Source organism: Brassica rapa, chromosome A02, assembly GCF_000309985.2.
Source record: "Brassica rapa cultivar Chiifu-401-42 chromosome A02, CAAS_Brap_v3.01, whole genome shotgun sequence".
NCBI lineage: Eukaryota > Viridiplantae > Streptophyta > Magnoliopsida > Brassicales > Brassicaceae > Brassica > Brassica rapa.
Window position 1 is genome coordinate 8,667,971 of NC_024796.2, and position 16,558 is coordinate 8,684,528.

Consider the following 16,558-nt stretch of genomic DNA (forward strand, 5'->3'; position numbering starts at 1 on the left):
TAAATTGGTTATCCAAATCCGAACCAAATCTTCAAAGATCTGAACTAAACACGAAATTCCAAAAAGACCCGAAAACGAACCCGAACGCCCACCCCTAATCACTATTATATATATATATATATATATATATATATATATATATATATATATATATATATATATATCATATATGTGTCATCATATGTTACAAAATATGTGTTATCATATAATTAATCGTATTTTATATGTACCATCAAATAAGTTTTTCTTAGAATTAATAATATTTTATACGTACAATCATATAAATAATCACATATATTATATTTTAAAATTTAATGTGAAATAGAAAAACCATAATTTAAGTTGGTGTTTGAAATTGAGCTTTGTATTGTATTTTTCTTATATATATTGAAAATATTTTTATAATAGTTATTAGAAAATATGTTAGTAAAAATCAAATTTTGAATATATATATATATATATATGAATGAATTTTTGATATAAATCAATTTTAATTTATTATTTTGATTTGAATATATTATATATCAAATAACATAGACCCATTATTTTTTTAATATAATGTAATGGACTTCCAATTTTTAGTAGCATAAGCCCATTTTTTTTTTTTAATTTACTATTATCCATGTTTCCAAACAATACTATTTTTGTAACTATTATCCATATTGCCAAACAATCTCAATGTGTACTTCAACTTTAATAATATAGATTTTTTTTAGAATAATTAAACTAAGAAGAATCTAATTAAACCGATCCAAAAACAATAATATATACTTTTGCATTGTTGACCGGAGCTGTCGATTGTTGATGAAGGTACCGTGCACATACAATGCAAAAGTATATATTATAAGGACATCAAAGTTTTGTTTGGACAGTAGTATGACAGAGAGATAATAAATATTTACCTGCCCATAAAAAGGGTAAAGACATAGTAAGACATCAAAACAATGCTTCCCAGATTCTTGTTCTTGTTGTATATGAATGGAAGAAGGGGCGGAATAGGAGAAGCAGTGTTGTTGCTGCTTGCGCTCACCGTTGGGCTTGGACTTGGCTTGGGTAAGAATCCTACCATAGCCACTATCATTGCGCCTATGACAGTGTGGAGGCACAAAACAATGTCATCCCATGATCCAACACGTACGGTACCAACGGGAACTTCCCTAACCACATTCATGTGGATGCAAGCAAGACATGCTATTTCGCAGAAAGATCTTAAAGACAGCCGGACACGGTAGTTAAAACCAAAAGCACTTCCAGACCCAGTGAGGCGGTGTGCGAGGTTCTGCGCATTCACTTCCGAGAAAACGAATCCGAGGCTCCTCAAAGCTATGCTTAATCCACGAGAGTCAAGGTATTCTTGGGTGTCTTTATTCAAATTGAAAATATCTTTGAGAAAATTTTCGTTCTGCATTGGTGAAAATATATTCATAAATTTGGAGCGAGGAATCTTCTTTATAGCATCTTCTGTCTCTTCGATACCATATTTCTCCACCAGACTCAGAACTTCATCATCATCAAAATTCATGTCCAGCAGTTTAATTATTGTTTTTAATAAAGCTCTCCCACCATCTCTCGATTGGAGTTCATGGCTGCTCTCTCCAGCTAATGAATTTTAGTTTAAACAGATAAAGGTGAAATCAAAGAGACTGCTTCTCTTCCAACTTTGACCGGACTCTTCATTTGCTTTAATTATAATCCCTAACGGTTATGCGTCGTATTATTTCTTTTTCTTGCTTGATCCTTCCATTTTTGATTATAAATCTCCATACTTTATGACCAATAAAGTGGGTTTCATGTTCTTTTAGTTGTGTATTGAACAGATGGAAGATTTTTGGTAGAATCAGATTTAGATTAAGCAAAGTTAAGGTCTACTATGATAGACGTCTCACATATGATCCACCTTTTGATCTTTCAAGCTCTCTATAGCGCAAAAAAGAAAAGAAGATGTTGATTGAAGATCATCGGTACAAGCTAAAGCGATTTGTGATAGACTAGATGTGACAGAAGTATGATTTGAAGTCTTCAGGTAGTGCTAAAGAGAAACATTGAAGAAATGATGAAACTGCGAATCTCCGGCAACGGCGAAAAATCCCTTTCGCTTATTATGTCACGTGGCCGGATTATATCCATGGAAGACAACTGTTATCGCCCATTGATAGTCGAGAATTTATAACTGCTTGAGCTTCATGCATTATTATTATTAACATAAGCTACCTGCCATTCATCGAAGTACTAAAAGAAACTATATCGATTACCAAACAAACTTCGACCAAAAAAAAAAAAATAAGAAACACAAAAGCTCCAAAACAGAAAATAAAACTGCAAAATATGTACATTCCTCCTAAGTTCTAAGTGAAAATATCAAAGATCTCGAACTGCATGGCTCTAGCCTCTAGTTAACTAAGCCTTCTCTCCTCATCATGTCAATCTAACGGTAGATATTCGATCCTGCAGATCAAACGGCCAAAACTCACCGTCCAAGAAAAAGTGCAGCGTTAACGTCAAGCCGCCACGCGAAGCCACCGTCATTCATCTTCCAACCATCACAAGGCGAAGTAATCGAACTCACTAAACTATCGCGACACGTGTACTGCAGTCTCATTCTACATGTGAACGTCCGTTTCGTTAGCAAAGGCTTCTCCTTCATCACCAGCCACACACTCATCTTACTACAACACTTGTCCTTCCCAATCACCAAATCTCTGTACGAACCATTCGTCCAAACGACTCTCCCTAAACCGTCCGATATAAAACCAGGACACGTGTCCCTCTCCAGATTCATCTTCTTTTCCTCGTCCGTACACCCTAACTCGTACTCCCCCTCCGTTACGCACTCTACCGTTAACAACGACGACACAACCGTTTCCGTTCTCGCCGTTAGTAATCCCTCCGTCAGATCTAAACTCTTCTTCGCCGCTTGATAACGTCCGTCATCTCCGAAACTCAACCACGAAGACGCCGCCGCAGGCACCAAAACCCTAGGCGGTTCCTTCCTCCTCTCAGGAGTCTCGGGAAGAAGAGGCAACGTCACAGTCTCAGATCCGTTCTTAGCCTCTTCGTTTCTCCTCCGTTTACTGTTGCCGTTACTGTTAACAGATCCCCCGCTGCTGCTACTGTTCTCTTTCGAATATTTTCTCTTTCCTCTCCGCGACTTGGGCGATACGGAATCCAACGGCAGCGAAGAGGATCCGCCGGAATCTGGTCTCGGAGCAATCGGACGGTACCGGAGCATAATCCTATCCACCTTTGACATATCACCACCACCACCACTGCCTCCGTATCTCGCTATACAACAGCCTCCCCGAAAATTCATTTTTAATTGATTTTTTCTGCGAAATTTTACTTTTAAAGCAAATGAAATGAAGATGCTGAATTAACGTGAAGCTTGCCGGTACGTTTATAAAGAGAAAACTGTTACGTCGACACGTTTGGAGAAACAGCCACGTGCGAGACCACAGGCTGAACAGCGCAACCCTGTGATTGGACGATAGGGGAGAGACGTGGCGTCTTGCGGTTGAAACTTTGGGGTCACACAAAGGACTCGGTACGAGGGCGTGACGGCCAATCGCAGAGCGAGGAGTGGCTATTAGTTGCGGTGCGATTAAAGGTAACGGACACATATGTCTGTAACTTGCCAGTATACGTGTAACCTAAGGCTACGAGACGCAGGACACATGGCCCAATCTTGTTTACTCATTTGGTCATAGAGTTTGAATTTTTTATTTTATTTTAAGTTTGGTTTCTATTATTAGGATGTAGGATGGTGAGAGATTTTGACACGTGAAGAGGGAGCTTATGACACGAATCTAGTTGGGATGTGGATATTTATTTCCAAAATTAAGGATTCTTTTAGCATGCATATAGTTGGTGAAACAAGTACATAATTAAAATTTTGAAATAAATTAGAAGGCATTCACTGTTGCCACGCGCTAAACTGAGCAGAGCGACAATCCAGGAGAAGATTCTGATTCTCCATCGACAATGGGATAGTGTTTTTCCAAGTTCTTCTTAAAGACTTTTGATTAGATGAACAAGATATGGCAGTGCTACAGAAACGACCCCATAAATTTTGTTCTAAAATTTTAACATGTTTATCAAAAAAAAAAAACAAAAATTTTTTGTTCTAAACTCCTTTGGTCCATGTGTACCGCTTGGAGCTAAAGAGCTCTTAAAGTGAATTAAAAACTACGGTTATTTGCAAAAATAAATTTTATTTTATTTGTGAATGTTGACTCTAATCACGTACAAGCAAGATGGGCCTTAATCAATGGGACTGCAAGAAAAATGGAGACTGGGTTTATTCACATATGAAACCCATCACGTTTTAACAGTAAACGTGAAGCACACAAGGGTTGTGATAGAGATGCTTAGTATAAATAGAACCTTATCCTAAGCATTAACAACCCTAGCAGTAATCTCCTGTATCAAAAAGTGTAAAGAAGAAACACTAAAAGCTTGTACTTTTCTCAGATTATAGTGAAGCTTGAGGGACAAGAGTTCCCTGCCCTCCCCAGAGGTAACAGTTAGAGGCCGTGAACTGGGTCAAAAGTGTTTGTGTCTTTTACAGTTTATGCTTACTCTAAATTGGTTTTAGCAAACGATCAAACCCTCACAAGTGGTATCAGAACACATTTGGTTAAAGCTAAACCGATCGTCGACCAGAAGAAGAAGATCTACAGGTTAGAAGAAACTCTCACTGGTTGTTTCTTCATTTGAGATTTCTTGGTTTGAGGTGGAGTAAGTTTTCTGAAGATAGTTGCTGTAACCGGGAGTAGAAATTGTTATCCGGATTTGGTTCATCATATCTCTTGAGCTAGTTTTCTGTTGTGTTGAGGAGGGCGTTACACAACCCCAAACTCAGGCGAGTTAAGGTTGTTCTTGTATTTGAATCTGGTTCCTGAAATCAAAGGGTCAAATACATCAGCATGGAACATCCTCAAAGCAGACTGGATGTAGAGAAATTTGATGGTAAAGGTGATTTTGGATTATGGAAACATAAGGTGTTATGTCAGCTGGAGCTCATGGGCTTAGAGTCTGTGTTGGAAGAAGGTGAGACCTCTGAGTCAGAACCAGACAAGCAAGATGAAGGCCAGTAACCAGGAAAAGATCCAAAGTTTGCTGAGAAGGATAAACGGGTGAAGAATCTTATTAAGATGTGTCTAAGCGATCAGATCTTAAGGAAGGTCATGAAAGAGCCTACTGCTGCTGGGATTTGGAAGGCTCTTGAGACTGACTACTAGACCAAAACTTTACCCAATAGGATCTATCTGAAGCAGAGGTTTGCTAGTTTCAAGATGGAGGAGAACAAAAGTATTGAAGAAAACTTAGACAGTTTTCAAAAGCTTGTGGATGATCTTGCAAGTCTGAATATAAACATAAGTGATGAGGATCAGGCTATTCAACTCCTTACTAGCCTCCCACCACTGTATGAAGCCTTGGTTCACACTCTCAAGTATGGTAGTGGTAAAGACACACTTTCAGTAAGTGATGTTACTACTTCAGCGTATTCCAAAGAAGTGGTGTTAAAGGAGAAAGGTCTCCTGAACAGAACCAGAGGAAACTCAGAAGGTTTGTACGTTGAGTCTAGAGGCAGGTCTGAAAGAAGACCTGAAAAAGGAAACTACAAACCGAGGTCCAAGTCAAGGGGTAGATCAAAGTCAAGACCGAAGTATAATAAGAACACTACAGGATGTTTCTTATGTGGTAAAGAAGGACATTGGAAGAGGGAGTGTCCAGATAAACATGGAAAGAAGCCAAACAGCTTTGCAAACGTTGCGACAAAGGTGACAGAGAAGGTGAAAGAGCCGCTTGTTCTTACAGCAAGCAAGCATGACTCCAAAGGCGCTTGGGTCATGGACTCAGGCTGTAGCTTCCATATAACTCCAGATAAAGAGTCTTTGTTTGATCTACAAGAGCTTGATGGAGGAAAAGTCTTGATGGGAAATATGACGCACAGTGAGGTGAAGGGGATTGGCAAGATTAAAATCTTAAATCCAGATAATTTTGTGGTTATTCTGACAGAGGTTCGGTATATGCCAACGATGGGGAGAAATCTAATTTCTTATGGACAGTTGGAAAAGAGTGGTTGCAAATACGAGGGAAAGGATTTTGTAGTCACTTTCTACAAAGATGGACAGAAGGTAATTTCTGGAAAATACCAAGACGGATTGTACTATCTACAAGGGAGAGTGGTGCAAGGAGAGTCGATGGTAGCAAGGCCAGAAACTGACATGACCAAGATATGGCACTCTAGGCTCGGTCACATGAGTCTAAAATGCATGAATATATTGGTCAAAGATGGGTATCTGACAGATAAAGAAGTGAAGACTTTGGGTTTTTGTGAGAGTTCTGTTTTGGGTAAATCGCACAAGCTGAGCTTTACCAGGTCGAAGCACGCTACAAAAGGAGTCTTGGAATACATTCACTCTGACTTGTGGGGCTCTCCATCAGTTGAGAAGAGCTTGGGGAATTGTCAATATTTCATTACCTTCATTGACGATTTCTCGAAGAAGGTCTGGATCTATTTCCTAAAAACTAAGGATGAAGCATTTCTTAAGTTCAAAGAATGGAAGGCAATGGTCGAAAATCAGACAGGAAAGAAAGTACGTTGTTTGAGGACAGATAACGGACTCAAGTTCTGTAACAACATGTTTGATAATTTCTGCAAGGATTCTGGTATTAAAAGGCACAGGACGTGTACTTACACTCCACAGCAAAATGGAGTATCAGAACGCATGAACAGGACCATTATGGACAAGGTGAGATGCATGCTAGCTGAGAGTGGGCTAGAAGAGAAGTTCTGGGCAGAGGCTGCCTCCACAGCCGTTTACTTGATTAATAGATCACCAAACTCGTATATTAACTTCAAGTTGCCAGAAGAAGTATGGTCTGGAGAAAGACCAAAGATTAGTCATCTAAGAAGGTTTGGATGCTCAGCATATGTACATGTCTCGCAAGGGAAAACAAGTCCTCGAGCAATCAAAGGATTATTTTTGGGATATCCGCAATGGACTAAAGGTTACCGGATATGGATTGAAGAAGAGGATAAATGTGTTATCAGCAGAGACATCATTTTTCATGAAGAAGAACTGTACAAAGATACCTTGAAGCAAAAGGATGAAGGTGACTCGAGAAAAATCGATGAAACTACTCAGAAAAAGAGTAAAGGAAAAAGAGTTACCTTCAGCGAGAATCTCATTCAAGGACCTTCAGGTACTTTTGAAGTAGGTGAGACTTCAGATCAAGGTGGAGCATCATCTGGGACAGATTAGTCAGGAGAAAGTTCAGATGATCAAGGCGTGACGTCTGAGGAAGAGACTGATATTGATGTTAGTCAGAATGAGGAACCTAATCTTGGAAACTTGGATGATTATGTTTTGTCTAGGGACAGGGGACGCAGACAGACGAAGCCTCCATCCAAATTTGATGACTTTGATGTGGCTGCGTATGCATTGACATGTGCAGAAGAAATCGATATGGATGAGCCAAAGTCTTATTTTGAAGCAAACAAAAGTAAAGACTGTGAAAAGTGGAACTCAGGAATGACAGAGGAGATGGGTTCTCATCAGCAAAATGGAACATGGGAATTAGTAGACAAGCCAGCGAACAAAAAGGTTATCGGCTGCAAGTGGGTTTACAAACTAAAACCGGATATTTCTAGAAATTTCAGATACAAAGCCAGGTTGGTAGCCAAGGGGTTTTCTCAAGTAGAAGGAATAGACTTCACAGAAGTGTTCGCTCCAGTGGTGAAACATGTTTCAATTAGAACCATGCTTTCTCTAGTTGCAAACTATGATCTTGAGCTTGAGCAGTTGGACGTAAAAACAATCTTTTTGCACGGAACTCTCGATGAAGAGATCTACATGTCACAACCTGAGGGCTTTGTTGAAAAAGGAAAAGAGGACAAGGTATGTTTGCTGAAGAAGTCACTGTATGGCCTAAAACAGGTACCTAGACAATGGAACAGGAAGTTCAACAGCTTCATGAAAGACAACAAATTCATCAGAAGTTTGAGTGATCCATGTGTCTACATTAAAGGAGAGGGTACATCAGACATGGTATATATGTTGTTGTATGTATACGATATGCTTGTTGCTTCAAAAGACAAGCTTGGAATCCAGAGGTTGAAAGAAAGTTTAGCTGCTGAGTTTGAGATGAAAGACTTAGGGGCTGCGAATAGAATTCTGGGAATGGATATCGTGAGAGACAGGAATAAAGGAATTTTGAAGCTGTCACAAGGAAGATATCTAGAACAAGTTCTCAGGACATTCAACATGAGTGAATCAAAAGCTGTTACCACACCACTAGGCTGTCAATTCAAACTCAAGGCTCTCACAGAAGAAGAATCAAAAGGAGAATCAGAATTGATGAGTGAAGTTCCTTATGCGAGCGCAGTGGGGAGCTTAATGTATGCGATGGTTGGATCTCGACCAGACTTAGCGCATGCGGTGGGAGTAGTCAGCAGGTTCATGGGAAACCCAGGAAGGAAACATTGGGAAGCTGTGAAATGGATATTCAGATATGTTAAAGGAACATTGGACTTTGGGTTAACCTTCACAAAGAACACTGAGTTCAAGGTAGTGGGTTATACAGATGCTGATTATGCTAAAGACTTGGATCACAGAAGATCAGTCACAGTGTATGTATTTCAGGTTGGAGGAAATACAGTTAGCTGGAGATCAGGGCTCCAACACATTGTAGCATTATCGACTACAGAATCTGAATATATGGCACTAACAGAGGGCTTTAAGGAAGCTTTATGGTTAAAGCGATTTGTCAGTGAATTGGGTTTTCTACAGGATGAAGCTAAGGTTTTCTCAGATTCACAAAGTGCTATTCACTTGGCGAAAAATGGTGGATTTCACGAGAGGACCAAGCATATTGACACTAAGCTGTATTTCATCAGAGATGTTATTGAGGCTGGGGATGTTACTCTACACAAGATTCATACATCAGCTAACCCGGCAGACTTACTAACTAAGGCGGTACCTGGAAACAAGCTCGAGAAGGGGCTTGAATTCCTGAAGGTGATCGCCTGATGAAAGCTTGTGGAAACCTGTAGGGATTCTTTGTTGATTTGGAATCTCGCAGGATAAAGGAAATGCAGAAGTGAGCATTCTGTATTTAAAATCAACACAGGAAATGCAAGAAAAGAGAATAGTCAGGCGGACTAACTCGTTTTTGTGTGGTTTTGGATGCACTTTAAAGTGGGTATTCTCTATCTCTCCCATTAATCTGGAATTCTATGTGGAACATGGGAGATTATGAGTTGCAGGAGATAAAGTAACTGAAGGGAATTGAGACTTGTCAGAGCTTAGGAAATTGCACCTTGAAGCTCTGTTGGATTTTAGATTTCTTATTCTGAGAAGGTCATCGTAGCTCGCGTTCAGTTAGTGACGTTCGTGTATTGTCGCAGGAGGAACTGAATTGAAGTTCAAACAAGCTGTTGTTGGTCGGCTTCAAGTATCGAGAGCTGCATAAATGAAAATCAGAAATTTATCATATATCCGATCTCAAAAGATGTTATCCGAAATAGGAAGTGGCATCTGGTTATCTGTGCGTGCATCAGTTGAAAGGATAAGTATTTGTAACAGGCGGTTGCATCTACTTACCCTTCCATGCATCAGAGGAAAACAAGAAGATTCTTACCTTACATGTGGCTGACGGAAAGGTAATGATCTTGGTTGATTGGCTTCACTATCAAATCTTCAGGTTTTGTGGTTCAGATGGTGATAATGAACAGAGGAATCACCTGGAAAGTCATGAGCTTAAATCTGAGAAAGATTGCTATGACATATCACTGACACAAGGTAAAGAAGAAAGGATCTCACCGGCGTTACATGCAAGGATGGCTACACAATTTTTGAGAGACATCAGATATGCAACAGAGACAAGAGGAAGCTCAGGAGCTGAACGTCGCGGTGGAGTGAGATCAAGGAATCTGAGAAACCGAGGAACAAAAGCAAACGTCGGTTGGTGATTAGGTCAAAGGTGGAGAATGTGAATGTTGACTCTAATCACGTACAAGCAAGATGGGCCTTAATCAATGGAACTGCAAGAAAAATGGAGACTGGGTTTATTCACATATGAAACCCATCACGTTTTAACAGTAAACGTGAAGCACACAAGGGTTGTGATAGAGATGCTTAGTATAAATAGAACCTTATCCTAAGCATTAAGAACCCTAGCAGTAATCTCCTGTATCAAAAAGTGTAAAGAAGAAATACTAAAAGCTTGTACTTTTCTCAGATTATAGTGAAGCTTGAGGGACAAGAGTTCCCTCCCCAGAGGTAACGGTTAGAGGCCATGAACTGGGTCAAAAGTTTTTGTGTCTTTTACAGTTTATGCTTACTCTAAATTGGTTTTAGCAAACGATCAAACCCTCACATTATTAATAGCTATATTTATTGGGTTGCCTACATATCCTAAATGAGATCAAGTCTTACCATAGTTTAGTTTACAAAGTGTAGGTTTTCCCATCGTATGAAGAGATTTTTAGTTTGATGTTTGGGATGAGAGCGTGACGATGCGATCTGTAAACGACACTTCTGTGTTTCTTCGATGAACTTATCGACTTCAGAGGCCGAGCTGGTGGGTTAGTGGATTCTCGATTGCAACACCCTGAGGTTTGGATGTAGCCCGGGCTATCGTCCATTTAAGGATGCCAATCTCATTTTCTGGGCTGATGTTTCATCGTATGCAATGGATTCATGGTTGTTGCTGCAGGATATGTTATTCTCCGTGGAGTTTGTTCGTACTCCTAGAACAATCTTGTGGGCTTCAAGGCAACGAGCCAATTAAGGAGTTGATTTGCACCTACTGGTCGGTTTGGATCTGGGTGAGTTGCTTCAAACGTTGTAGAGCTTGTTGTCCTTTTACATCCTACTTACTTGTATGACATTGAATCAAATATTTTGTAAATCAGTTGATACATGGGATAGAGTTTCGTCCAGATGTATGGTTTGTGCCGCTCGCTGGTGGTGGAAGGATGGTGGGAGTTCCATCAGCGTTGAACTGCAGTACATCCTGCGGAATGGAACCTGAGAGGTTTCATGCTCTTGCTGAACCAGATGCGTCTACTCCTGTCATTGGGATGTGTCTACTCTTTTCATTAGGATTGGGATGTGTCTCTTACGTTGGATTATCGGAGAGTTATTTAATTTTTAATCACTCTAACGTTCTAGCTCCAAATGATGGATCACATGATCCACTCATAAATTAGGGTTATAGTTTTGTCTAACATAGCAAGTGATGAATAAATCGAGTAGTTATTAATGATTTCATGGTAAAATGTATATCATATTGATAATGGATTTTTATATAATTAATAATGGTTAAGAGAGTTTCTGAGTACAAATGTATTCGAGTATAAAATAGGGATATCTTCGATGAATGAAGCTTGGACCCCTTTCTCTTTTGTTTCTGTCTTTTTTATAGTTTTTTGGTCTAATCTTTTTTATAGTTTGTGTGAAAGAGAATTTTAACAGCGACGTGATCTTCGGTATTTATCCAGAACCATCAAACAAAGTTTATATCGATATATCAAATTTTTGTAATAAGAATTTAGAAAACACATAACACATCACACCGTAGGATTAGTTTCTTTTTGGTCCCACATGAGTGACTTATATAACGATACAAACACGCAAGTAAAGGTACAAAGAAAAGAAGAAAGAAGAAGAAAGAAGTAAGCTTGTTTTAGCAAAAAAAAAAACGCAACAAAACAAAAGCAATGATAGAAAAAGATAATTTAAAGTCAACGCCTTTTTGTTGAACATCGCAATTACGCTAACGTGGCTCATTTGCTTTGCTCTATCTTGGCCTTCCTCTTTTCGTTAACAAAGAAGACGAGCAGAGCCACGACGGAGAAGACGCTGAAACAGACAGAGGCAATATCTAAGGATTTGTGGCGGCCACTAATAGCCTGAACGCTGAAGAGATTGGTTGTCTTGTCCTGGTTTGTGCTCTGTCCAAAGGCAACTTCGTGGTCCTTGGCATCAACTGCGTAGGCACGAACGTAGTAGGTCCCTGTAGGGATGTCGCGCTCGAGGGTATAGTCGAATGATTGAGCGGTTTTGACAGTGGGGTCATAAGAAAATGAAGAGATCTTGTGTGGGCAACTCTTGTCCTTGAAGAGCTCATTTTCCGTCTTGCGCCATGGTCGGTCCACTTGGCTGATCGGAGCGTAGCATAGCTTTACTTTAATTGTCTTAAATTCAGGCTCCTTTGTAGCCGTCGAGCTTACCTTCCATGTAATGCTCAACTTATCAATTCCGGCAGCCAAAACTAAAAAACACATCCCAAATTGATCAGCCTTGATGTATATCAGTAATGACTCAATTTTCCATACAATAATGTTAGATAATATGTTTTGTATCACTTTTCAAAAGTAAGTAGGATTAACGTGTTTTATTATATTTTTCATAACCAGTGCTTAAGTTCAGACTCAGGACCTCTGGTGCGCCGAATATTCTTGAAAATATTCAAGGTTTTCACAGTCTCTAACCTTGATTGAAATAGTAATGCTCGTAAGATAAACAAATATGTTATATAAATCAAGCCGCGACATAGGGATAAAAGATATACGAGAGCAATACTTAATCTTGGTCTCCTAACGTTTTCATTCAACACATTTTTTTTTTTTTAATTCTAGTAAGATATGAGAGCAAAACAAGAAAACCGAACACGATATGCCGAACTAAAGCAGGGAAATAGCGATAAGAGAATACACTTACCGACACCTTCTCCAGTTCTGCTGGGTGTAGCGGTGATCTCAAGTGCACCTTTCTCCAGGTCGGTGAATAGTCTCTCTTTGGTAGCACCATGACTGGATTGGATCATGGAGCATATTAGAAGTGAAGCGAAGAGGAGCTTCTTGATCGCCATGGATTCTTGAATCTGAATGTGGAAAAAAGGCTTATGAGAAGAAGAGGAATATGCCTTTGATTGACTTTTATGTTTGATAAGGTGGATGGTGCACATTATGTCTTTATATAATGATTTACGGTGATCCTTAGATCAAAATATCTTTGGGTTAGTATAAACAAATAATAGAGACAAAGTCAACGGTTTGGTCTGAGATTACCCTTTGAAGACTTGAGAAGAATGTGTTTCCTCCCTGGCACAAGTGTCTCTGTTGTCTTCCTCCAGCTGAGATTTGGCCCCCTAAACAAGCCAAAGGATGATATTTGAGTTTCTGTTTCATTATTAATCATCTTAATTATTTAATTTCCGATTCCAATCAATTCTCTATATAACGGCCAATTCACCTACAATATACTCTTTATATTCTAACTACATTGGTTTCTATGAATCTTTTAAAAGATACTAGGATCTTGGTCTGCACGTAGTGCGGATATATATTACTAACTTAATTTATTTGTAAAAGATTTAAATTGCCAATATATAATAGATTTACAATATTTTTTTATAAAAATATAGGTTACATATGCCTTAATTTCTTATTTTTATGTATGTTTATAAGAATATATTTTGTTAGTTTTGTTTATAAAATAAGCATTTGGTTTGTACCTACTTATGTTACTTTTCAAATTTTTTCAAATTTTTTTTTTTAATTTTTATGTTTTCTTAAAAAGGAATCTATATGTTACATGTGTAGAAATTATAAAAGAAGAAGTCTAGTTTATTATCTGCTTCCTTCTTTTCAATGTGATTTCATTTTTGTAATAAAGTTGTAGCTAAATTTATAAGAGAAATAATTTACATAATTAAGTTGAAATACTAATCTGATCTGAATTATTTGATTTACAATTTTATATAAATGATAAGATTCATGAATTAATTTTGGTAATATATTACAAATTAGCATTAAATTTACTATTACTATTAGAATATACAATATTATTTTTACTGGACTGACTGACCTATGTTTAGTGACAATGAGTTAACATATTTTAGTGAAGTATCTTATTTTTTTTAGTGGCAGATTTTGTAATCTAATTATATGATTTAATGGTGCTGTTATTCAATTCAAGGAAAATGTAGGAAATGCTTTCAAATTATGTAGCTTTGTAATTAAAAAGAACTATGCCATTTTTAGGCTACATATAATGTTTTATTCACCGGAGACCTTTAATTTGCGTCCAGTGTTATATTTCTATCTTATGAGGAATTTACTGGTAAGTTCACTGGGATTATCTGTGTCTATTTCTATCATTTTCGTTCACTGAGGAGTTAAATTATTCACCACCATACCTCTTTTCTATAAAAGAGATGCTCTCTCGGACTCTTTTTAGAGCTTTGGTTACATCTTTCTCACCAGTGTTTTTTGTTTGTCGGTCTCTTCGGGATCAGAAAAGGTAATCAAGACTGTTGGAATAAATAATTCAGGAAGATATTACTTATGCTTTCGAGCAGGACACCGGCTTTCATATTTCTGCCTAGAGAAACTCCGGCTCAAACCCGGCTCCATCTCTGCCTCCATGTAAAATAGAAGATTTCTACTAAAAGTGATTTTTTCATTTTTAGAATATGGAAGTCTTTAACCTAATTTCCGACTATGAACAACATATATAAGGAAGATCCATACCCTAAAAAGAAGGTTTGGCTATCCAATACATAAATACCAGAGTTAGGCGGATATAACTAGGGTTCATATACCAAACATTGTAGCCCGGCTCTAAAGATCAATAATACAATACTTTTGATCTCTTTTCCTGCTTGTCATCTGCTTACTTAACGTTTTGTAGTGTCATCAACGTACCTGCATGAATCTACCCTAACATTTTGACGCTGTAAGGAAGGAAGTAATCTAGACTATGTAACGATGATGGAGTGAGCATAATGAGCAGTTTTGGCCACCCTGGCTGAAATTGAGTTGTGGGCCATGATTGACGCCGTGTTAAGTCAAATCACTGAGTTGCACATAGCTCGGAATAATAACGCCTATACAGACAATCCTGAACTTCTCTCGCAGGTTCAAGTCTTGTAGAACACAATGAACGAGCACTCCACACTGTTGGAGCAAAGTGTGAGAAAACTTTCACAAATCGAAGCCAAAAACTTTCACAATGAACAACATGCAATGAATCGGTTGTATGACGAACTTGATGAAACGGAGGTGGTGGCGTCACGAATATAGCTTGATGAACTGGAGGTGGTGACGGATTCGTAACGACAGACCAGCTTCTTCATCTCACTAAAGAAGAGGAGACAAGATGAAAAACAGACGGAGACAGAGAGAAGAGGCAGATGAATAAGAAACGAGCAGGTTCTCAGCAGCTTATCAGACCTCGACGAAGACTGAGGTGGTGGCGGTTATGCCATGGTGGAGGCAGAGGAGTTAGGGTTAATTTTTGTGTATTTTTAGATTTAGTTTCTAAACCAGGTTTATCTGTAAACCGGTTTAATTTATAAATCAAATTATTTGTAAACCGATTTTAATTCATAAATAAAATTTATTTTATTTTCAATTACAAATAAATTTCGATTTAATTTTTAGTTATTTTATTTATAATTATAAATTTCACCTAGCAAACTATAATAAGTGCATATCATATGATTCGAAGACAATAGCATTCATAAACCTGCTATAATATAGAGAAGACCTATTATAGCTGGGGCATACATACCAGTTTTTATAAGACTATCTATAGCATATATTACGCTAAGAAAGACCATTTATTGTAGTGATTTTTTTGGGTAGACACATCTTCTCTCATTTCATCCAATGAATCACTCTCCTTGGAGGAGTTTAACTCCACCAGAAGTGTGCAAGGGCACTAGCTAATTTCTCGTAAATCTCCAAAGAAAAAAAACACTGGATATAACATGAATGGGGAAAGCCAAAGAAATTAATTTTATCATGGCTTCCTTTCCACCTTTAGGCAACCATTTAATTGACGACCCACTCACTATATTTGTTAATCTTACCTTAATGAACGCAATGAGCTCGCAGTTTGACCCATTGATATCTGCAGAATGCTAAGATAATTGCCCATACCTCCCTTACTTTGAATACCCTAAACAGTTTTAATTGACTCCTTTGTTGTCCCATGAAATCATTTTCCAAAGAGCAAATATGGTTTATCAAAATTTATACATTGTCCCGATGCTTTTCCATTAGTTTGGAAAAATTTCATAACTTCATCACATTTACGGGGTTCCTTTTTACAAAATAAAAATTTATCATCTGCAAAACTTAGGTGAGACACTAGAGGACTATCACATGAATATTGCATCCCCGTTATCTTACCCTCAACGTCTACATGATTTAGGGAGCTAACTAGAGCTCCCATGCATAAGATAAAGATAAAAGGAGACAAAATATCCCCGCTTCGGTGTAATATTCCCTTTGGGTCGCCATTTAAAAGCACATGGTACTTAATAGACTTAATACATTTCATAATCGAACCGATTCACATATGTAAGAATCCCATCTTCTCCATTATTGCCTCATTTAAATCCCACTCCATCATTTTTTGCTTATGTTTGTCTTTATTGTCATTTGCTTATGACGTTCATTTGGATTCGTTCGCGGCACATAAAACATCTTTTGAGCTATCAAAATACAATCTATAAACTATCTCTCATCAATAAACGC

General features: G+C 38.1%; 3 protein-coding genes across 3 annotated transcripts; all 3 read right to left on the minus strand.

Moving 5' to 3' along the window:
- Window positions 1-2,197: 2,197 nt before the first annotated feature.
- Window positions 2,198-3,371, minus strand: LOC103852195. The gene has a single exon (XM_009129112.3). The coding sequence runs from the start codon at window positions 3,308-3,310 to the stop codon at window positions 2,468-2,470; it is 843 nt and encodes a 280-aa protein (XP_009127360.1). The 5' UTR covers window positions 3,311-3,371; the 3' UTR covers window positions 2,198-2,467.
- A 40-nt stretch (window positions 3,372-3,411) lies between these two features.
- LOC108870725 lies at window positions 3,412-3,617 on the minus strand. Its single transcript, XM_018656308.2, is given in 2 exon segments — window positions 3,412-3,551; window positions 3,554-3,617. Coding segments are annotated over 2 exon segments (204 nt in total).
- Window positions 3,618-11,534: 7,917 nt separating this feature from the next.
- Window positions 11,535-13,222, minus strand: LOC103852198 (high-affinity nitrate transporter 3.1). Its single transcript, XM_009129114.3, has 2 exons — window positions 12,732-13,222; window positions 11,535-12,282 (listed from the first exon to the last, which is right to left on the minus strand). The coding sequence occupies exons 1-2, from the start codon at window positions 12,976-12,978 to the stop codon at window positions 11,795-11,797; spliced, it is 735 nt and encodes a 244-aa protein (XP_009127362.2). The 5' UTR covers window positions 12,979-13,222; the 3' UTR covers window positions 11,535-11,794.
- Window positions 13,223-16,558: the final 3,336 nt, after the last annotated feature.